At 49.7% G+C, this 23,241-nt stretch overlaps 1 protein-coding gene across 8 annotated transcripts; it reads left to right on the top strand.

Annotated features, from left to right (window-relative positions):
* Positions 1-16: 16 nt before the first annotated feature.
* Positions 17-23,217, top strand: MRNIP (MRN complex interacting protein). Of its 8 annotated transcripts, XM_005558782.5 has the most exons (8): positions 68-112; positions 1,666-1,862; positions 9,013-9,072; positions 13,393-13,481; positions 16,984-17,059; positions 19,407-19,564; positions 20,496-20,583; positions 22,605-23,217. In XM_005558782.5, exons 2-8 carry the CDS (start codon positions 1,728-1,730, stop codon positions 23,106-23,108), a joined length of 1,110 nt encoding a protein of 369 aa, XP_005558839.4. In that variant the 5' UTR covers positions 68-112; positions 1,666-1,727; the 3' UTR covers positions 23,109-23,217. The 8 variants fall into 8 exon arrangements, with proteins under 8 accessions (XP_073851133.1, XP_005558839.4, XP_073851130.1 ...); XM_073995032.1 differs by lacking the exon at positions 20,496-20,583 and having other exon boundaries at positions 17-112; XM_073995029.1 differs by lacking the exon at positions 68-112 and having other exon boundaries at positions 1,658-1,862.
* The last annotated feature ends 24 nt before the right edge of the window (positions 23,218-23,241 follow it).

Raw genomic sequence — 23,241 nt, 5'->3', positions numbered from 1 at the left:
GAAAGTTGTAAATGTGGTCTGTCTCACAATATCTTCTTGTACTGTGTACTCATCTCTTCCAGGTGGCTGTTGACTCAGGGTAACTAAAGCTGCAGAAGGTGAAACTCAAGAGGTACTATTGTATATCTCTGTGGCTGCTGGTTTTGTTTTAATTAAGTAGCTTTGCTTTTTTTTTTTTTTTTTTTTTTTTTTAAAGACCGACTCTTGCTCTGTTGCCCAGCCTGGAGTGGAGTGGCGCGATCTGGGCTCACTGCAACCTCTGCCTCCTGGGTTCAAGCAATTCTTTGGCCTCAGCCTCCCAAGCAGCTGGGACTACAGGCATGCGCCACCAAGCCCAGCTAATTTTTGCATTTTTACTAGAGACAGGGTTTCACCATATTGGCCAGGCTGGTCTCAAACTCCTGACCACCCACCTCGGCCTCCCAAAGTGCTGGGATTACAGCCGTGAGCCACCGCGCCCAGCCTGCTTATTTGTTTGTTTTAGAGACAGACTGGAGTGCTGTGGCATGACCGTAGCTCACTGCAGCCTCACACTCTTGGCCTGAAGTGATCCTCCTGCCGCAGCCTCCCTAGTAGCTGGGACTACAGGCATGAATCACCATGCCTGGCTTTAATTTCCTTTCTAGTATTTACACAAACTACCATAAAATAATTTCAAATTATTTATACCAAAAAGACTGTTCTTGGCCATAATTAAGATATAATAACCCCACACATTTGGCAATTTTAAGTCTTACATTGATTGTATTCAATCAGATTTGAATAACTTGGAATTTGGATAAATGCCTTTTTTTTTTTTCATTTTTTGTCTTTACAGAGGTAAGATAAAAATGTTTTTAATATGTGGAAGTATAAGCTTGTGAATACACCAAAGAAATTAAACCAAAGGATAGAAAAGAGGAATCTGGCCTAGTCACATGATACAATGTACAAAAATGTACAATAGTGCTTTCATCCATAAATCATTCAACCTGGCAAGATAACTCAAAATGTTTAACAACCAGAACAGTAACATTAAATAATATATAGATAATACAAATAAAAAATTTAAATTTTATAAGTAAACATGAATATTTTAAAACTGCTTACCAAGTAATACAAGTTCTATCAAACCACTCATCAAATCATTCTAATTCCAAGAAAAAGACTATACACATGAATTCTTTTTTTTTTTTTTTGAGACGGAGCCTTGCTCTGTCGCCCAGGCTGGAATGCAGTGGCTGGATCTCAGCTCGCTGCAAGCTCCGCCTCCCGGGTTCACGCCATTCTCCTGCCTCAGCCTCCCGAGTAGCTGGGACTACAGGCGCCGCCACCTCGCCCGGCTAGTTTTTTGTATTTTTTAGTAGAGACGGGGTTTCACCGTGTTAGCCAGGATGGTCTCGATCTCCTGACCTCGTGATCCGCCCGTCTTGGCCTCCCAATGTGCTGGGATTACAGGCTTGAGCCACCGTGCCCGGCCACAACACATGAATTCTTAAAGGATTACAGGTTTATTGCCAAAAGGAGAAAAATATACAGAAAAGTAGAAAAACAATTTTTCCTAGTGCTACAGATTACTCCTCAGTGTTTTGGTATTCATTCTGTATTTTTTTTCAGAGTTTAACTGATGTCATATATGAAATGTTTATTCTACTCTTTTCATTAAGCATAAAACATGTTTTGCAGATGCCTTCCTTCTGTTCTCAGCTACAATAACTCAAACGTAGAAATGAAGGAAGACCACCCAAATGAGAAACAGTATTCACGGCTTGCTCCAGCAAGGGAGCCACAGACATCACAGGTGTGGGCAGGCGCAAGGGCCAGGGGATGGAAAACAGGGAAGGCTCCAGGTGGTTCTGACTGCAGGCTGTTGGAAACTGGAGGTGAGCTAACAAGCAGGATGTTTTCTGTGACTGGCTTGGGGAGCGTATTCCTCTTTCGTGGGTTGGCTCTGACATGGGGAGGGTGGTACAGAAAATAGAGGAGCAAGCAGGCCTGACTACATCCTTCCCACACAGCCGACTGCGCCGACTGCCCGGTTACTGCAGAGGCTGCAGTTTCATGTCATTCGTTATCCAACCATTCTATTGGCATATTGTCTCAATTTTTTTTTTCTGATAACTACTTACTGTACAAGAGTTGGAGAAAATTTAAAAATTAGCATTACCTACAACCTTAGCCACACACACACACACCCCAGAAAATAATGCCGGTGTCACAGAATTCAAACGACGTACTGTAATTTTGTAACCTTGCCTCTCCACAGCAGGGTGTCACTTCAAACTCAAGTTCTTGCTGATAGAACTGCGTAAGGGTCCGTGCCGTCCTTTAGAACACTGATCTCCATTTCTTCCTGGTATACTTCAGGGAACACTAGGGAACGAATAGTAAATCACCTGGGTGAATCTGAAGGGATTCCTTCCTTGGGGTAGCAGTATTGTCAGGTTGCTTTCCACGGTTTTGCATTTGACCGTTCTCCCAGCTTCCTGTAAGAGGGGTAGCTCTCCCCGCACCCTTGTCAGGCTTGGGTGTTTTCTTCACGGGGATGGTTTCTGCTGTTAAAAGCGAGTGTCGGCCGGGTGCAGTGGCTCACGTGAGTCTGTAATCCCAGTACTTTGGGAAGCCGAGGCGGGCAGATCACCACACGTCAGGAGTTCGAGACCAGCCTGGCCAACATGGAGAAACACCGTCTCTACTAAAACTACAAAATTTAGCTGGGCTTGGTGGCGGGCACCCGTGATCCCAGCTACTCGGGAGGCTGAGGCAGGAGAATCACGCCACTGCACTCCAGCCCGGGCGACACAGTAAGACTCTTGTCTCCAAAAAAAAAAAAAAGCTCGCTTTTTAATTTTTCACTGTGCAAAAGTTGGAAAAAAAACATAAATTAAAATTATAACCCTAGACACAGGGTTGTAGGGTTGGAGGTAATTTTAATTTTTTTTTTGTATTTTATTTTCCAACAAGGCTACAACCCTAAGCCACGCAGGGTTGCCGCGAGAGCGTCGGGCTGCGGGGGCGCCTCCGCCCTCCGGAGGACTGGCCTGGGACGCTCCCGGGGCGGCAGGGGGCCGGCTTCGCGCTCTCCGGGAAGCTTGGGTCGGCTGAGCCCCTCCGTCTCCCCGGACTCCTCCCCGGGCTCCGGTTCAAAGGCTAACTGTGCGCTGCTGCCCCAAAGCACGGCAGCGCAGGCCGGGCAGGGCTGCCCCTCGCTCCGCTCCGCGTGGTGCAACAGCCCAAAGAACTCGTCCGCCGAGGCCCTGCCGTATCAACTCCAGTCTCCCCAGGGCCGGAAGTCGCTGCCTTAGGAAGATGCGGGCGCTGCCCTGGTCAGACGGCAAGTCTGCGACCGGGTATCCCGCACCCACCCGGACCCAGGACTCCTTCGACGTCGCAGGGGCCCAGACGACCAGCGAGAGGGGCGGTAGGCTAGAGGGACCCCACTGCGCAGGGGCGGGCCGCGGCGGCGGAGCGAAGAGTATACGCGCATGCGAGGCGGCGTAGGGGACTAGAGCGTCGCGAGCGCGTACGCGGGGCGGGGCGGAGTGCGGCGGGACAAATGCAGAGCGCGCGCGCTTGGCTTGCTGGCTACTGCACAGGCAGGGATGGCGCCGCCTCAGCCTTGTCGGGTCCTGCGCTGCTGCAGCTGCCGCCTCTTCCAGGCGCACCAGGTCTGGCGGGTTCCGGCCCCCTCCTTCTCTTCCGGCGCGGGGACGGTGGACGGGAAATGGCGGGGCCGTGGGTGCTGTCTCGAATGGCTCCGGGATGCACCTGGGCCCGAAGGAGTGCAGGGACCGCTGAGGGCGGGTCTCATTGGGGTCGCCCCCGCATAACGTCGTTCTGGGCTTTCTGTTTGGTTCGTGTACAAACCAGAGGTAGTGGTTTCTGCAGAGGCGGCCTCTCGTGAATTGTAGCAGGTCGTGGGAGAAGCCGGTTGAGGATAGCGTCCTTTACGCAGAGCCTGCCCCACGCGGTGGCCCTGTCTCCGTTTCAGTGAGAGGGGAGATCGGTTCTTGGAGCCCGGGCGCGCCGCGGCGGCGTCCCTGCTCCACTCCCGGGCGCCCTCTCCGTCGCCCCGCGCCTCTGCCGCCGTCCTTTTCCGCGGGGTAGGGACTTGATACGCCTGTTCGCCGACGCGTGAACCACGGGCCCCCGAGTCTTAAAGACAGTTAATCTGTGTTTCTAGAACATATTTGCCTCCCTGACTTTCAGCGTGCGAGATAGAGCATGCCACTTAACCTTTGCCGGATCGCACCTGTCTCCCTGCTTGATATCACTTAACACTGCAGTCAGCGTATCGGCTTCTGATAGTCCCTCCCTCCTTATTATTGCTAATCTGCTCTGCCCTGAGAAAGAATAGCATCAGACTTCTTTAAGACGTATGTTAAAAAGTCAGCAAGATGCTGAGGATGTGTCTGTAACCTTGCATTTAATGCTAAGCGTTTGTAAGGGCCATTTTAAGGGCTCAGAAAGTTTTTACTTGTTTTCTCTCAGGAGCTGGGTCCTAAGAGTTGCAAATGGAGATCATTTGTTTTTTTAAATTATTACACGTCTAATGTTTCATGCTTTTTTTAAAAACAAATTTTCCATTTATTTTTATTTCCTTTTTTTGTTTTTGAGACGGAGTCTCATGTCTCACTCTGTCACCAGGCTGGAGTGCAGTGGCGCGATCTCGGTTCACTGCAACCTCGGCCTCCCAGGTTCAAACGATTCTTCTGCCTGAGCCTCCTGAATAGCTTGGACTACAGGCGGCCGCCACCAAGCCCAGTTAATTTTTGTGTTTTTAGTAGAGATGGGGTTTCACCATGTTGGCCAGGAAGGTCTCCGTCTCTTGACCTCGTGATCCACCCGCCTCAGCCTCCCAGAGTGCTGGCATTGCAGACGTGAGCCACCACGCCCGGCCTCTATTTACTTGTTTGTTTCCCTGTTTCACTCTTCCATATTCACCAGTGTTATTTTTTTATTTACTTATTTATTTTGAAACAAGATCTCGCTTTATCGCCCAGATTGGAGTGCAGTGGTAACAATCACAGCTCGCTGCAATCTGCACCTCGCAGGCTCAGCTGATCCACCTCAGCCTCCTACGTAGCTGGTACTATAGGTGCGGCCACCATCCCCAGCTAATTTTTATATTTTTTGTAGAAATGGGGTTTTCGGCCGTGTTGCCCAGGCTGGGGCAAGTGTTCTGCCCGCCTTGGCTCCCAAAGTGCCGGGATTACAGGTGTGAGCCAGCGCCCCTGACCCTTATGGTCATTTTCAACCCTATGAAATGTGAGTTGCCAGGCCCCCGTGGCTCATGCACCTAATCCCAGCACTTTGGGAAGCCCACTAGGGCAGATCACTTGAGCTCAGAAGTTCCAGACCAGCCTGGGCAACGTAGCGAGACCTTGTCTCTACTAAAATTTAAAATAAAATAGCCAGATGTGGTGGTGTGCATCTCTAGTCCTAGCTACTCAGGGGCGCTGAGGCGGGAGAATCGCTTCAGACCAGGAGGCAGAGGTTGCAGTGAGCCGCGTTCACACCCCTAGACTCCAGCCTGGGCAACAGAGCCAGACCCTGTCTCAAAAACAAAAATTACTTGAAACCGAAGAGGATGTTGACCATTTTAATTGCAAGTTAGCTGGGTGCTACTTTAACACGTTTAACTTCAACAACCTTTGACTTAGGCATCATTCCCATCTTACACGAGAATTCCAGAATCTACAGAAATCAAGTGGTTTCTCCATCTAGTAAGTGTCAGAACCATACTATCTCAGCAGTTCGCAGAGTTCATCCCTTCACCAGGTACTGTGAGTCCTAAACTTTTAAAAATGTTTTTCTTGGCCGGGCGCGGTGGGTCACACCTGTAATCCCAGCACTTTGGGAGGCCAAGGTGGGCAGATCACGAGGTCAGGAGTTAAGAGACCAACCTGGGCAACATGGTGAAACCTCGTCTCTACTAAAAAGACAAAAAATATAGGGCATGGTGGTGCGCACCCGTAATCCCAGCTACTTGGGAGGCTGAGACAGGAGAATCACTTGCATCCAGGAGGCAGAGGTTACAGAGAGCCGAGATGATGCAACAACACTCCAGCCTGGGTGACAGAGCAACACTCTGTCTCAAAAAAAAAAAAAAAAAAAGTGGCCGGGCGCGGTGGCTCAAGCCTGTAATCCTAGCACTTTGGGAGGCCGAGACGGGCAGATCACGAGGTCAGGAGATCGAGACCATCCTGGCTAACACGGTGAAACCCCGTCTCTACTAAAAAAATACAAAAAACTAGCCGGGCGAGGTGGCGGGCGCCTGTAGTCCCAACTACTTGGGAAGCTGAGGCAGGAGAATGGCGTGAACCCGTGAGGCGGAGCTTGCAGTGAGCTGAGATCCGGCCACTGCACTCCAGCCCGGGCGACAGAGACTCCGTCTCAAAAAAAAAAAAAAAAGCTTGCTTACATACTCATAGAAAATTCACGGTTTTATTGGTGTTTTAAGGTAGAAGCTGAGAAGTAAAATTGCTAAGTCATTCCCTACTTCCATTTTTGGTAGGTGCTCATTGTCCTCCTTAGAATCCTTTTGGATACTTCCCCCAAAAACCTCATGATTTTGTATTAGGATCATATTAATCGTATTAATGTTAACGAATCAACATAGACATCTTTGTGATGTTAAGCATGATCTATTACGTTTCTTCAAGTAACCTTGGTATCCCTTGGTAACATTTTATTTGTTGCTGTTATAAATGGACTCTTTATCCATTATGTGTTCTAATTAGATGTCTGCTCATATAAAACCTATATTAACTTTTGAAGGTACCTTAATTTTGTACCTAACCACCATATTAGATTGTCTGGTTTTAGTGGCTTTTCATTTCATTTTGTTGGTTTTTGGATAAAAAATTATATCAGGTAGCACCTGGGCATGGTGGCTCACACCTTTAATCCCAGCGCTTTGTGAGGCCGAGGTGGGTGGGTCACTTGAGGTCAGGAGTTTGAGACCAGCCTGACCAACATGATGAAACCCTGTCTCTGCTAAAACTACAAAATTAGCCGGGTGTAGTGGCACATACCTGTAATCCCAGATACTTGGGAGACTGAGGCAGGAGAATCGCTTGAACCTGGAAGGCGGAGGTTGTAGTGAGCCAAGATCTCACCACTGTAATCCAGCCTGGGCAACAGAGTGAGACTCTGTCTCCAAAAAAAAAAAATTATATCGGGTTTTATAATTATATCGATAAATAATGATAGGGTTTTGCCCTCCTTTCCAATTTTTATACCTCTTGCAACTTTCTTCTAATTCCATTGGCTAGTACATCCAGAAAAAAATGGTAAATAATAGTCGGTAACCCTTCCAGGGGGAGCGCTGGTAGAGACCCTGCAGCATCAGAGCTGGGTTTAAGGCATTTTATCATGTTAAGAGAGAACACATCTAGTCAGGTTTAACAAGAACTGAAAATGTTACGGAATTTTTTTTAGACCCAGGTTTAACAAGAATTGAAAATAAATACAGAATTTTGGCCGGGCGCGGTGGCTCAAGCCTGTAATCCCAGCACTTTGGGAGGCCGAGACGGGCGGATCACGAGGTCAGGAGATCGAGACCATCCTGGCTAACACAATGAAACCCCGTCTCCACTAAAAATACAAAAAAATTAGCCGGGCGTGGTGGCGGCGCCTGTAGTCCCAGCTACTCGGGAGGCTGAGGCAGGAGAATGGCGGGAACCCGGGAGGCGGAGCTTGCAGTGAGCCGAGATCGCACCACTGCACTCCAGCCTGGGCGACAGAGCGAGACTCCGCCTCAAAAAAAAAAAAAAAATAAATAAATAAATAAATAAATACAGAATTTTTTTTAGAGTTTCCACTTGGGCTTTTCAGAGTTTCTTTGTTTGTTTGGGTTTGGTTTTGAGAGACAGGCTCTTGCTCTGCTACCCAGACTGGCCTCAAACTCCTGGGCTCAAGTAGTCCTGGCCTGCCTGGTCGCTGAGACGACAGGCTCAAGCCACTGCACCCAGCCCAACTTGATTGTGTTTCATATACATAGCCAGTTTTCCCAGCACCAACCCAGACTTGTTAAACAGTCTGTTCTTTTCTCACTCTTAAAGTACCACCTTTATGATTATGATATGCTGTTTTTTACACATGTGTTGGTTTGTTTCTGGACTCTTTCCATCCATTTTTAAAATTATTTCAGGCCAGGGCCAGGCACGGTGGCTCTCGCCTGTAATCCCAGCACTTTGGGAGGCCAAGGCAGGTGGATCACGAGGTCAGGAGATGGAGACCATCCTGGCTAACACGGTGAAACCCTGTCTCTACTAAAAATACAAAAAATTAGCCGGGCATGGTGGTGGGCACCTGTAGTCCCAGCTACATGGGAGGCTGAGGCAGGAGAATGGCGTGAACCCAGGAGGTGGAGCTTGTAGTGAGCCGAGATCGCGCCACTACACTCCAGCCTGGGCGACAGAGTGAGACTCCGTCTCAAAAAACAAAAAAAATTATTTCGGGCCAGGCATGGTGGCTCACGCCTGTAATCCCAGCACTGTGGGAGGCCAAGGCAGGTGGATCACTTGAGGTCAAGAGTTTGAGACCAGCCTGGTCGACATGGTGAAACCCCATCTCTACTAAAATGCGAAAATTAGCTGGACCTGGTGGTACGCACCTGTAATCCCAGCTACTTGGGATTGAAAAAAAGAAATTTCAGATCCGATTCCATTTTGCTGTTTGTTTGTTTGTTTATTTGAGATGGAGTCTCACTCTGTCACATAGGCTGGAGTGCAGTGGCACAGTCTCGTCTCATTGCAGCCTCCACCTCCTGGGTTCAAGCGATTCTCCTGCCTCAGCCTCCTGAGTAGCTGGGATTACAGGTGCACGCCACCGCGCCTGGCTAATTTTTGTATTTTTAGTAGAGACGGGGTTCACCATGTTGGTCAAGCTGGTCTCGACCGCCTGACCTAGTGATCCGCCCGTCTTGGCCTCCCAAAGGGAGATTACAGGTGTGAGCCACCAGGCCCAGCCCAATTCCATTTTGTTTTAAATAATTATCTGAGTTGTATTTCTGAAATTTCATTGCAGGTAAAAAAGAGTGTCAAGTGGACATGCAAAGCCTGTGGAGAGAAGCAGTCCTTTTTGCGGGTGAGTCTACAAAACAGAAAGCGTAGGGCGCAGGCCTGCAGTGAGCCCTTCCAGGGAGTCCCAGAATGCCACAGCTGGGATCATCCTCTCTCACACAAAGTTCCCAGACACGGAGCTCCTGCTTCCGAGCTTCCTGTTCCTTCAGGAAGTGAAATGGATGGAATGGTGTCTGGAAAGGTACTGCCATTTGATTCTTCATTCAGCAAGTATTTCTTGAGTACCTTCTGTGTGCCAAGCATGAGGGAAACAGTGGAAAGTAAGCCCATTGTCATTCTTGCCCTCACAGATGCACTTGTGTGGAAGGGGAAGAGAAACTAATGCACACACGCATCTACATAATTTAAAACTCGGCTGAGCACAAGGAAAGGAAAGCACCAGGGACTGTGAGAAGATGACGGAGGAATCAGGGCAGCTGGGGAAGGGCAGAGGCTGTTGGTGGAGGTGGGGGTGTGGGAGAGTGGGCTCAGGAAGTGCAGGCAGGGGCAGGCTGTAAATGCTCTTATCCAGCTGTTTGCATCTGGCATTGAGCACATCTTTTCAGTCCATCCACATTCCCCCTCCTGAACTCTGAAGACCCCAAACTGTCCTGCGTCCTTTGCCTTACTGAACTTGCTCTTTTCCTGCTCCAGCCCCAGTGCCGCCTCTCCCTTCATCTCTCATCTTTCCTCTTCTCCTACAGCCGTGTGCTTTCTTTCTGACCTGAAACCTAAATTTGCTCCCTCTTGGGTCTTTGTGCCCACTGTGGAGTTCCCCTCCCTCTTCTCAGAATCCTATGGAAATTATATGGTCGTGTTTATGTGCAGATTGTCCATCTAAGACTTTAGTTCCATGAGAACAGAGGCTTTTTCTTTACTGGTGTATCCTCAGCACCTAGCACAGTGCTCGGTGTTTGTTGAGTGAGTGAGTGAGTAACGGGTCCAACCTTGTTGGGCATTTAGGTTGATTTCCCTTTTGACTGTTACGCACAACTCTACAGTGAAGCTTTTTACAAAAACCTCTTTATCCACGTGACCGGCTGTTTACTGTTTATTTAGGACATAGTCCTAGAAGTTAAATTGCTGTTTTTGGGGTTTTTTTTTTTTTTTTTTTTGAGATGGAGTCTCACTCTATCACCCAGGCTAGAGTGTAATGGTACGATCTTGGCTCACTGCAACCTTCGCCTCCCAGGTTCAAGCGATTCTCCTGCCTCAGCCTCCTGAGTATCTGGGACTACAGGTGCGTGCCACCTCGCCCAGCTAATTTGTTTTTTGAATGTTTAGTAGAGATGGGGTCTCACCATGTTGGCCAGGCTGGTCTCAAACTCCGGACCTCAAATGATCCACCTGCCATTGATGAGCGCCTTCACCTGATATATTTTTTTATTTTTTTTGAGACAGAGTCTCCCTCTGTCACCTAGGCTGGAGGGCAGTGGCGCGAACTTGGCTCACTGCAAGCTCCACCTCCCAGGTTCACGCCATTCTCCTGCCTCAGCCTCCTGAGTAGCTGGGACTACAGGTGCCCGCCACCACGCCCAGCTAAGTTTTTTGTATTTTTAGTAGAGACGGGGTTTCACCGTGTTAGCCAGGATGGTCTCGATCTCCTGACCCCATGATCCACCTGCCTTGGCCTCCCAAAGTGCCGGGATTACAGGCGTGAACCACCGGTGCCCAGCTGATTTTTTTTTTTTTTAAAGGGAAAAAAAAAACACTTCAGAATGGGTTCAGCAAAGTTAAAAACAAGAAAAAGTGCTGGCAAGGTAATGAGATCTCTTAGGGAATCCAAGGGGCAGAACTTCATCCCTGATGCCTTGAAAAACTAGCCCCAAGAACTGAAAAGCTGCCAACAAGCCAGGCATCAGCTTTTCCTCCCATCACCCAACAAGCCAGGCCTCAGCTTTTCCTCCCCATCACCCAACAAGCCAGGCCTCAGCTTTTCCTCCCCATCACCCAACAAGCCAGGCCTCAGCTTTTCCTCCCCATCACCCAACAAGCCAGGCCTCAGCTTTTCCTCCCCATCACCCAACAAGCCAGGCCTCAGCTTTTCCTCCCCATCACCCAACAAGCCAGGCCTCAGCTTTTCCTCCCCATCACCCAACAAGCCAGGCCTCAGCTTTTCCTCCCCATCACCCAACAAGCCAGGCCTCAGCTTTTCCTCCCCATCACCCAACAAGCCAGGCCTCAGCTTTTCCTCCCCATCACCCAACAAGCCAGGCCTCAGCTTTTCCTCCCCATCACCCAGCTTCTCCCTGTATCTTTGTTCTATTTTCTCCTCTCCTTCCCTTTCTGTTTCTCCCCAGACTGTTCAGTCACATTCTCTGCTCCAAGTCCACAGAATCTCATTCCAAGCCAACTGGAAGAGCTGAGTCCCAGTTATAAATTCCTAGGAGAAGCAATCTGGTTGGCCCAGGCTGATTCGGATGTCCACCTCTGGTCCAGTCAACTGGGATTGGGTCTCAGTAGAGAGGGGCTGGCTTACCAGGTAGGCAGACACCCCACATGGTGAGCATGGCTTGTTTGAGATGTATTTCTGCATTCTCCTTGAGGAAGGCTTCTTATCCCCTCGGTGCTTCTGTGCTGTGTGTGGTATATGGTGTATGGCTGACTAGGCCACAGTAACAAACACACCAAAATTGTGGTGGCTTAATGCAATAGACGTTTCTCTTGCTCTCGTAACAGTCCTGGGAAGACGATAAGGTCAGCAGGGCGCTGCCCTTGATGTGGTTGCTCGGGGATCCAAGTTCCTGCCATCTTGGGCTTCTTTTATTCCCTGAGGCTCATCTGTAGCTGCTTCTAGCCACTGAGAAAGGCAAGTGCGTGGAGGAGCTGCTGGAGGCTTTGAGGGCCAGGCTGGGAAACAAGTGACACTGCCATGGGAAGAGGCTGGTTTCGTGGCCACCCTGACTACATGCACACTGGGAAATGAAGTCTAGTTTTGTGCCCACATTGGGAAGAATGCGCTTCAGTATCCAGCCAGCAGTCCCTGCCCCATGGAAGAGCACACCACTTCTGGTTATGCCAGCCTGGTCTTTTTCAACTTTGCCATTTCCCCCTCCAGCTGCTCTCCTCCGTTCTCACTTGAATGTGCTCCAAACAGGGCTGCACTCCCCACCTGTCCATTACAATTGCTTGTGTCGGAGTCGGCAGTGGTCTCCATGCTGCTAAAAACAATGGTTGGTTCTCAGTTCTCAATTGACACACTGCTGCCAGGCACTGGGTGTCCACCAGAGTTCTTTGCTCACGGGACATCAAGAATGCTCCTGCCATCGGGGTGTTGAAGAAGAGTGGACACATACAGTGTGTGCGTCTGATCGCAGATGTGCGCCATTGTCCCAGCAGACTTCACTTACAAAACACAAGTTCAAAGACCAGATTGTTAAGAATTTCAAGACGGCGACAGCAGAGCAGATCTCATACCTGTAAAGCTGATTCTGCCTGTAATAGGACCCATACTCTCAAGTTTCATTTCTTACCATCTTCTCCTTAGACCACTCAGCTCCAGCCATGCTGGCCTCTTCACTGTTCCTCCAAAATTCCAGGCTCAGGGTCTTCACACTCATTTTCATATCATTGCTTCTGCTGGAATGTTCTTCCCCTAGACAGCCATGTGGCTTGCTCCTTCGTATCTTCCTGTTTGTGCTCAAACCTTACCTTCTTAGAGATCCATTCCTTGACCACTTCGAACACCTTATGTGAAACAGTATGCTCTTACGTAAGGCCTCTTTCCTGGCCTTGTCTTTCTCAGGAGCACGTATTAGCGTCTGATACGTTACATGCCTCACTGTTTCCTTCCTGTCTCTCCTCACTTGAATGTGAGTTCCACGATGACAGGCAGTCTTGTCTGTTCCTGTGTCGTCTGCCCCTAGATGAGGCCTGGCACATTAGTTGGTACTCAGTAAATACTTGTTGGATGAATTTGTGACTGCTAAGTGGAAAAAATTTATTTTGTATTCCCTTGATTATCAGTGAAGGTAAGTAGCATTTCATATATTTTTTGGCAGTATGTTATACAATGTGGCAATATGTGTTACTTCTCTTATGACATTTTTATTCATGTTCACTAACCATTTTGTGTAGGGCTTTGGGTTGCGTTTGGCTTCAATAGGTAGAGTTCAGGGTGCTTGCGGGATAGCCACATAGATCTGAAGTACTAGTTCCAGAGACGGTTGGTTTGTAGATGATTCTAGAGACAGCAGTCAGTCATTAGGATTCCTCCATGCTGCTTTAGGGGTCTTTGGGCCTTGCAGAATACAGCTTTGTCCTCCCCGAGGTGTATCTCAAATGGATCTGTTTCTCAACATTCTGCCAACACTTTTTAAATGTAATATGTCTTTTGGTTTCTCAGGCTTATGGTGAAGGCTCTGGTGCTGACTGTAGACACCATGTCCAAAAATTAAACCTACTACAGGGACAGGGTTCAGAGCTGCCACTCAGGTACAGTTGTTTGAGAAGAGTGTGGTTGTGTTGCCCTGTTTTCGTCTTGACTGGGTAATAGAAGTACACAGTGGAGAAGTCCCTTAGACTCCCATGTCTCACAATATGGCAGCGGAACACGCTGAGCAGTTCTCTCACTGAAAATAACTTAAAACGCCAGCTGTTTTACATGCACGGATGCGCTGACTAGAAAGAAGGTAACTCTCGGCCGGGAGCGGTGGCTCATGCTTGTAGTCCCAGCACTTTGGGAGGCCAAGGCGGGCCGATCACGAGGTCAGGAGTACGAGACCAGCCTGGCCAGCATGGTGAAACCCCGACTCTACTAAAAATACAGAAAAAGTAGCCGGGCATGGTGGCATGCGCCTGTAATCCCAGCTACTCAGGAGGCTGAGGTAGGAGAATCACTTGTCCCCAGGTGGCAGAGGTTGCAGTGAGCCGAGATGGCGCCACTGCACTCCAGCCTGGATGACAGAATGCGACTATCTCAAAAAAAAAAAAAAAAAAGAAAAAGAAAAAAGGTAAGTAACTCTCAAGAGGTCAAAAATGAAGGAGAAGCTGGTCCGACGGTAGTGGGTTATCAGAACTTATTAACGTTAGTGTCACTAAAGTTGATACACAACTTGCACTGCTAAATTTAACTGGCTTTTTAAAAAAAAAAAAAAGCAGAAGCCAGAATCCAGAGAGGAAGCACCTGAGCTGCTGGGGTGGTTGGAGCCGGGTGCTCTGGAGCCTCCAGTTAGATGGCTGGGAGGGGTGCAGGAGACCCTCAGAAGACAAAACCTACGGCCCGGTCAGTGTGGGAAGACCAGTGGGACACCTCCTAACAAAACCAAGCCCCTGGAGGACTGCACCCTCCTTGTACGAATGAACTAGATCCCCTCTGCAGCGGGCAGCCTGCCTGTATTGACCTTGGCAATGGCTGAAGAGGGGGAAATAGCTCTAAGATTTTGGAAATAAAAGGAAGTTGTTGCATGGTTTTTCATCCTTTTACATACCCTGTGTGAAAAGCCTCAAGCGGAAAATTTATCTTCTAATTGTCCCAGCGAGCAGAGGTGAATGCAGCTCCTCTGTGCAGCAATATATCTTCAATTGCCGGGCCTTCAAGAATTCCCACAGAAAAAGTTCCAAGTAGCATGTACTCGGGAGTTTAAAATCATTTAACAAGGCCGGGCGCGGTGGCTCAAGCCTGTAATCCCAGCACTTTGGGAGGCCAAGGCGGGCGGATCATGAGGTCAGGAGATCGAGACCATCCTGGCTAACACGGTGAAACCCCGTCTCTACTAAAAATACAAAAAGAAATTAGCCGGGCGCGGTGGCGGGCGCCTGTAGTCCCAGCTACTCAGGAGGCTGAGGCAGGAGAATGGCGGGAACCCGGGAGGCGGAGCTTGCAGTGAGCCGAGATCGCGCCACTGCACTCCAGTCTGGGCGACAGAGCGAGACTCCGTCTCAAAAAAAAAAAATAAATAAAATAAATAAATTTAAAAAAATAATAAATAAAATCATTTAACATTCAAGGAAATATGTCACCAGGAGCAAAAGATAGCAGAACAACAGTCCGAAGAGTCGGACCCATAAAGACTTCAGAATACATGATATTGCATGTTTAATATACTTAATAAAATAAAAGAAGTGGGTGATAAGATGAGGGACTTCAAAAAATGGGTGTATTTGAGAGCTTGTTTGGAGGTTCTAGCAGGGGGCTGCAGCTACTCATATACCCTGGACCGAAGACCGCTCCTCCTCTATTGGAGGTGGTGGTCCTCTTCAGCCAAGCGCACAGCTTCAGGAGGGACGCACGTGGAGCGGTGAGGGAGGACGGGGACACCAGCCAGATGAGCTAACCAACCTTGGTGACTGATGGGGTGACAGATATTACAGCCAGATCGCCCTCATCCAAAAAAATAGGTGTATTTGAAAAAGAACCGAAAAGAGGCCAGGTGCAGTGGCTCACACCTGTAATCCCAGCACTTTGAGAGGCCAAAGCAGGCGGATTATTTGAGGTCAGGAGTTCAAGACCCAGCCTGGCCAACATGGTGAAACTCCACCTCTACTAAAAATACAAAAGTTAATTGGGTGTGGTGGCACGTGCCTGTAATCTCAGCTGCTCTGGAGGCTGAGGCATAAGAATCGCTTGAGCCTGGGAGGTGGAGGTTACAATGAGCCAGCCTCCACCTCCCAGGCTTAAGTGAGGCCTGCAACAGAGTAAGACTCTGTCTTAAAAAAAAAAAAAAGAGTTTGCAGAACTTAAAAGTATAATCACTAAAATTAAAAATCCAGTTTAGGCCGGGCATAGTGGCTCATGCCTGTAATCCTGGTACTTTGGGAGGCCAAGGCAGGCAGATCACTTGAGGTCAGGAGTTCATGACCAGCCTGGCCAACATAGTGAAACCCCATCTCTACTAAAAATACAAAAATTAGCTGGAAATCACTTGAACCCAGGAGGCAGAGGTTGTGGTGAGCCAAGATTGCGCCATTGCACACCAGCCTGGGTGACAAAGTAAGACTCCATCTCAAAAAAAAAAAAAATTAAAAATTCAGTGGACACATTAAGCAGATTAAATGCAGCTAAGAGAGAATTAGTGAAATGGAAGATAAACCTAAAAAATTATTCACAGTGCAACACAGAAAAGTGGAAAAGTAGAAAATATAAGGGAAAGTTGAAGGACATGGAGGTTACAGAGGAGAGTTCTAGCAAAAGATAATTAAGAGAATGGAGCAAAAGCAATAACTGAAGAGATGAGAGCAGCATTTTCCAGAATCAAAGACATAACATTTTTAGATTAAGGAAACGCAGTAAATACCAAACTGGATAAAACCATTATTTTATTTGCAAATAGCATGATTGTGTATGTAGGAAATCCTAATGAATCTACAAAAAAGCTACTAGAACTAATAATTTAGCAAGATCACAAGGATACAAGGTCAACATACAAAATTAAATTGTATTTCTATATATATGCAGTGGGCAATTGGAAAAATGATTTTTAAAATCAAATAACAGCTGGATGCATACTTCACACTTGTAATCCCAGCACTTGGGGAGGCTGAGGTGGGTAGATCACTTGAGCCCAGGAGTTTGAGACTAGCCTGGGCAAGATGGCAAAACCCTCTCTGCAAAAAAAAGGAAAAAAAAAAAAATTTAGCCAGGCATGGTAGTGGGTGCCTGTGGTACCAGATACTCAGGAGGCTGAGGTGGGAGGATCACCTGAGCCCAGGGAGGTTGAAGCTGCAACTTATCTCCATTGTCATGTGATTCCATGTTCTAGCAATCTTGGCTCACTGCAACCTCCGCCTCCCGGGTTCAAACGATTATCCTGCCTCAGCCTCCCAAGTAGCTGGGATTATAGATACGCACCACCATGTTGGCCAGACTTGTCTCGAACTCCTAACCTCCGGTGATCCACCTGCCTCAGCCTCCCAAAGTGCTGGGATTACAGGAGTGAGCCGCTGTGCCCAGCCCCTGGTCATTTTTCAAAGGGCATATGTATGGTCTTCCCTGAAGGTCTCTAGAAGAAACTGTCAGTGCTGGTGAAGAAGAAAACATGGGCCACCAGCAGGCTGGGAATGTGAAGCAGCAGGTAAGCCTCAGGCCCACCTGCCCCAGGCTGGCTCTGTGTCAGGGAAGGGATGAATGCACAGATGTATCCAGTAGTCATTCGTAGAGCAAGTGTGTGTTGATGCCACCCTACAGGCAGTTGACTTAACGCTGCAGGGAACACAAAAATAAATAAACCTGTACCTTTTCTAAGGATGGAGATAGCCACGTGTACCAATCATTACAGTACCCTGCAAAGGACTCTCTCGTGTCTGCTTGGAGAACTTCTGAATGTAGCTCAAATATCACCTTACTGCTTCCACTTTGCTCCCACAGCACTCTGGGCCTACCTCTGAGAGGGAGAGAATAATGGGATAAAACACCTGGGTTTCCTTCTTTCCTTGTTCCAGACTGCAAGCTGTTTTGTTGTTTTGTTTGAAACAAGGTCTCACTGTGTCGCCCAGGCTGGAATGCAGGGAGCGATCATGGCTCCCTGCAGCCTTGACTTCCTGGACTTAAGTAATCCTCCCACCTCAGGCTCCTTAGTAACTGGGACTACAAGTGTGCCCTGCCACACCCAGCTAATTTTGTGTCTGTTTTGTAGAGGCAGGGTCTCCCTGTGTTGCCTAGGCTGGTCTCGAACTCCTGGGCTCAAGCCATCTTCCCGCCTCGGCTCCCAAAGTACTGGGAGTACAGGCATGAACCAATGCACCTGGCCAGATTCATACTTTGTTATAAGCAGAGGAAGATGGTCTTCTGGTACCTGTGTCTGTGCTTCCCATTTGGTCCATTTACAGACTTAATTTTATATCATTCTCATCAGAAATACTTTTTTGCATCCTAGTTTTCAGTTGTATCATTCTTCTGTGTTGCGGTATAGTTTTCAATGATTTTCATTTCTTACTTATTTTTGAGACAGGGTCTCCCTCTGTCACCCAGGCTGGAGTGCAGAGGCATGATCACTGCTCACTGGAGTCCCAACATCTCAAAAAAACAAAGTATTTACAGAATGTAGTAGATGTACTAGTATTGGTTCCTTTATTATATGTTATGTAGGTTGTTTCCACACTTCTGCTTGCCTCCCTTCCTCCCTCCCTCCCTCCCTTCCTCCCTTCTTTCCTCTCCTTTCCTTCTTTCGACAGAGTCTCGGCCTATCCCCCAGCTGAAGTGCAGTGGTGTGATTTTGGCTTACTGCAACCTCTGCCTCCTGGGTTCAAGCAACTCTCCTTCCTCAGCCTCCCAAGCAGCTGGGATTACAGACCCACACCACCACACCCAGCTAATGTTTGTATTTTTAGTAGAGATGGGGTTTTACCATGTTGCCCAGGCTAGTCTTTAACTCCTGAGCTCAGGTGACCCGCCCGCCTCAGCCTCCTGAAGTGCTAGGATTACAGGTGTGAGCCACGGCACCTGGCCATGTTTCCACACTTCTGTTCTCTTTTTTTTTCTTTTGAGACGGAGTCCCAGGCTGGAGTATAATGACACAATCTCGGCTTACTGCAAGCTCCGCCTCCCGGGTTCACGCCATTCTCCTGCTTCAGCCTCCCGAGTAGCTGGGACTCCAGGCGCCCGCCACCACGCCCGGTTAGTTTTTTGTATTTTTTTTTTTAGTAGAGATGGGTTTTCACTGTGTTAGCCAGGATGGTCTTGATCTCCTGACCTCGTGATCCACCCGCCTCGGCCTCCCAAAGTGCTGGGATTACAGGCGTGAGCCACTGCACCTGGCCACTTCTGTTTTTTTTTTGTTTGTTTTTTTTTTTTTTTTTTTTTTTGAGACGGAGTCTCGCTCTGTCACCCAGGCTGGAGTGCAGTGGCCGGATCTCAGCTCACTGCAAGCTCCGCCTCCTGGGTTCACGCCATTCTCCTGCCTCAGCCTCCAGAGTAGCTGGGACTACAGGCGCCCGCCACCTCGCCCGGCTAGTTTTTTGTATTTTTAGTAGAGACGGGGTTTCACCATGTTAGCCAGGATGGTCTCGATCTCCTGACCTTGTGATCCGCCCGTCTCGGCCTCCCAAAGTGCTGGGATTACAGGCTTGAGCCACCGCGCCCGGCCCAGTTCTGTTCTTATAAATAAAATTTGCTACTTTTTGTAACACTGGGACTGGCACCTCTGCCTTCTCTCTTTGTGTGGAATCACTGGGCCAGGGAGCATAGATATTCATGAGATTCTTGGTGGGCCGTGTCCTGCCGCCTTCCCAAGGCCTGTACCAGTGAGCACTGTCCTGCCAGCATCACAGGGTATTGGTGTCCATCACCTTCCAGCCACTGCCTTCCCTAGCGTGGAGCTGGACGTGACCCGAGACCCTCAGGCACAAGAGTTGGGCTAGGGGTTTTCGATAAAACTGCCTGCTTTCCAGTACTGAGAATCAACTTTTTTCCCAATCTGATAGGAAAAATCGCAGCCCTTGGAGAGTCGCTGGCTGAAGTATCTCGAAAGGGACTCCCAAGAACTGGAGCTGGAAGGAAGAGGAGTGTGTTTCAGCAAACAGCCTTCATCCAAAACGGAGGAGCCAGGCCCCCGCCTCAGCCAAGACCCGCCTAGAAAAAGGTGCCAAGTGCGACTCCGGTCCAGCCCTGGCCCAGAGCCTATGCTGCCTCCAGCAGTGGGGCACCAGTGAGCCCCTGTGAGCATCAGCCAAGCGGGGGAAGCCTAGGTGGCAAGTGGCAATGGGCAGCTGCTGCCACTGCTGGCCCCTCGGCCCACCTGGGCATTGGGCACTGCTGGTGCAGAGGCAAAGGCTGGGCAGGACGCCAGTATGCACACCCTTTATGATGCCCACTTAATTCTGAACATCTCAGACTAGACTGACCTCGGGGAAGTGGCCAGAGTAGCTGACAGGCCTGAGAGCCTTTAACACAGAGAAGCAGAGACCTCAGACTTGAAGGAAGGTTTCTTCTGCTTCAGGCATTTCAGTGAGATTTTTGGAGAGACTGCTCTAGGCTAAGGATCTAGGGTGGCTCTTAGAGGGCAGGTGCTTTCAGGAGGTAGATTCTGCTTTCAAACCGGAACATTCCTCTGGGCACAATGGCTCACACCTCTAATCCCAGCACTTTGGGAGGCTGAGGCAGGAGGATCATTTGACACCAGTCCGGGCAACATAGGGAGACCCTATCTGTACAACAAAGTTTTTAAACAAATTCATGGGGCATGGTGGTGCATGCCTGTGGTCTCAGCTACTTGGGAGGCTGAGGCAGGAGGATCACCGGAGCCCAGGAGGTCAAGGCTGCAGTGAGCCATTGCACTCCAGCCTGGGTGCCAGTGAGACCCTGCGTAAAAGAAAGACACAACTTTCTAGCAACTAGAAGCTGTGAAACGGGGAGTGGGGCCTGCGCGGTGGCTGGGCAGCCTGAGCAGCTGCCTGGGAAGCTGTCGGGATGAGCAGGCGGCCACCCGAGCTTCTGGGCCATGTGATCGTGGAGTCAGGCTTGGGGTGCCACTGGAGAGTAGCACGGGACCACTGACAGTACTGTCCTGACAGGAAGTGGAGCCAGAGCACCGTCCAGCCTCCGTGCAGCCTTGGCATCCAGGACTCGGGTGGCTCTGAGGTCGCCTGGGAACCCCAGAAGGTCAGTGACAGAGAATAGTTTCTCTGTGGTCCCAGTGACCACTGAGTATGTGTGGGATAATTTTGTCTTTTGTCACAGGTGACAAAGTAGAAGATTCCTAACCGCAGAAAGCCCATCTCACCACCTGGGTTTCTTGTCTTTTCTGTGTGAAGCCAACTCCTTCCTTGGGTCTCTACCCCCTTTTCTCTCCCATGCCTCTCGTCTCCCGCGAGGGTAGCTCAGGACCAAAGAGCATCGTGACACCTGGGAGCAACTTGGATTTTCTGGGTCAGGGCCGTCGTCTCATTCTGCAGGGAGCACGGGGACCTTTGTCCAGGCAGGAGCAGTCTGTGGGCCCGCCCTGAATCCTGGGAGATGCTTCCCTCCACACTCGCATTTGCCCAGGTGTGGACTCTTGTATGTGAGATGCTCTTCACTTAGGGTGTTGCCTTGTTCATTTTTGTTTTCTGAGACAGGGTCTCACTCTGTCTACCCAGGCTGGAGTGCAGTGGCACAGTCAGAGCCTACTGAAGCCTCAACCACCCAGGCTCAAGTGATCCTCCTGCCTCAGCCCCTCAAGTAGCTGGGACTACAGATGTGCACCACCACACTGGCTAATTTAAAAAAAATATTTTGTAGAGGTCAGTCGCGGTGGCTCACACCTGTAATCTCAGCACTTTGGGAGGGTGAGGCGGGTGGATCACCTGAGGTCAGGAGTTTGAGACCAGCCTGGCCAACATGGTGAAACCCCGTCTCTACTAAAAATAATGAGTTGGGCGTGGTTGCATGTACCTGTAATCTACCAGCCAATTTTTGTATTTTTAGTGGAGATGGGGGGTTTCACCATGTTGGCCAGGGTGGTCTTGAACTCCTGACCTCAAGTGATCCACCCGCCTCGGCCTCCCAAAGTACTGGGATTACAGGCATGAACCACCACCCCCAACCTTCTGTTTTTGAGACAGGGTGTCACTCTGTCACCCAGGCTGGAGTGCAGTGGTGCCATCTCAGCTCATAGCAGCCTCCACCTCCCGGGCTGAAGTGATCTTCCCGAGTAGCTGGGATCACAGGCACTCACCACCACGCTTGGCTAATTTTTTGTAGAGGTGGGGTTTCATCATGTTTCCCAAGCTGGTCTCAAACTCCTGGACTCAAGCATATCTGCTTGAGCATTCCAGTCTGCCTCGGCTTTCCAAAGTGCTGGGATTCAGGCATGAGCCACTGCTCCCAGTCTACAACCCAAGTTTCTTTTTTTTTTTTTCTTTTTTTTTTTTTGGGGGGGGGGAGACAGAGTCTCACTCAGTTGCCCAGGCTGGAGTGGAATGGCACGATCTCGGCTCACTGCAACCTCTGCCTCCCAGGTTCAAGTGATTCTCCTGCCTCAGCCTCCTGAGTAGCTGAGATTACAGGCATGTGCCACCATGCCTGGTTAATTTTTGTATTTTTAGTAGTGATAGGGTTTCATTTTGTTGACCAGGTTGGTCTCGAACCCCTGGCCTCAGGTGATCTGCCCGCCTCAGCCTCCTAAAGTGCTGGGATTACAGGCGTGAGCCACTGCACCCGGCCTACACCCAACTTTCAGAGCATCTTTGGTTCCTGGGGTGAGAGAAGCCACTGGGAGCTCGGTGCTGCCACCTGTGCAGCTGCAGAACCCGGCAGGCTCTGGAGAGCTGCTCCCAGGTGGGAGATGGCAGGATGGAGCCAGCCCACCCCTTTCCAGACGTCTCTAGGCCCTCCCTGCTCAAACCTCCTTTGTAGGCACTGGTGACCCGATTCTAAGGTCCCCAGGAGATGGATCACCAGATGACGTGTCTTGTTTTTGGAAAGCCTGGTCATGCAATTTAGCAGATGGTTTGGGGTGAGGTGGAAGGCATTTATTTGCTTTGTCTTGCTAACTCTCAAAGTCAAAGCCTGTCCCAGCCTGACGGCTTCCAGCAGAAAGTGTCAGAACCAGAGGCCCAGGCAGGGCCCAGGCAGGGCTCGTGGTCCTGCTGGGCCCTGGCATTGTTCTTACAAATGGAGGGCATGGCCATCTTCTCTTTCAGGGACAGGCTGGCTTGACATGGAAGGTGAAGCAAGGCAGCAGCCCCTGCCTCCGGGAGAACGCTGCCGACTGCGGCGCCAGGGAGCCGAGGGGTCCTGGGAAGGAGCTATGGAGTCCTGCCCAGCAGGTCACCGCCACCTCCTCTAAATGGGCGCGATTTGTCCTGTCACCTAGAAACAGTTCACATGTGGACAGAGAGCAGCCAACGCCTCTTCAGAGGGATCCTGGGCCAGCTGCTCCAGCACAGGCTAAGCAGGGGACCCCCGGGACCCCCAGAGCACAGGCCTCAAGGGAAGGCCTCAGCAGGCCCACTGACGCTGTCCAGCTTCCTCGGGCCACACACCCCACCACATCCGGGCCTGAGAGGCCCTGCGGGAAGACCTCATGGGACGCAAGGACTCCCTGGGCAGAGGGTGGGCCCCTGGTCCAGGAGCCACAGAATCCCCAACTCCCACGACTGTGTGACCTCTTTACAACTGGTGAAGACTTTGATGATGATCTGTGACTGGCAGGTTATTATTAATCGAGATACACTTGTTAGGAGGGACAGGGTTCCCTAAGGCACTTTTAAAGATACTGTATAAGAACCACCAATAAACTTACTGTCAAACAGATCATTTCTCTCTATGCAAATGTCA

Source organism: Macaca fascicularis, chromosome 6, assembly GCF_037993035.2.
Source record: "Macaca fascicularis isolate 582-1 chromosome 6, T2T-MFA8v1.1".
NCBI lineage: Eukaryota > Metazoa > Chordata > Mammalia > Primates > Cercopithecidae > Macaca > Macaca fascicularis.
The sequence above is the reverse complement of the archived record's forward strand: the minus strand, read 5'-3'. Positions and strand labels throughout refer to the sequence as shown.

What these genes read in the sequence shown, in the direction of transcription:
- MRNIP (XM_005558782.5), top strand. Translation starts at nt 1,728, where the DNA reads ATGAGAAACAGTATTCACGGCTTGCTCCAGCAAGGGAGCCACAGACAT. An exon ending in CAGGCTGTTGGAAACTGGAG is followed by an intron (nt 1,863 to 9,012) that starts GTGAGCTAACAA and finishes ATTTCATTGCAG; the next exon opens with GTAAAAAAGAGTGTCAAGTG. An exon ending in TCGCCTGGGAACCCCAGAAG is followed by an intron (nt 20,584 to 22,604) that starts GTCAGTGACAGA and finishes CTTCTCTTTCAG; the next exon opens with GGACAGGCTGGCTTGACATG.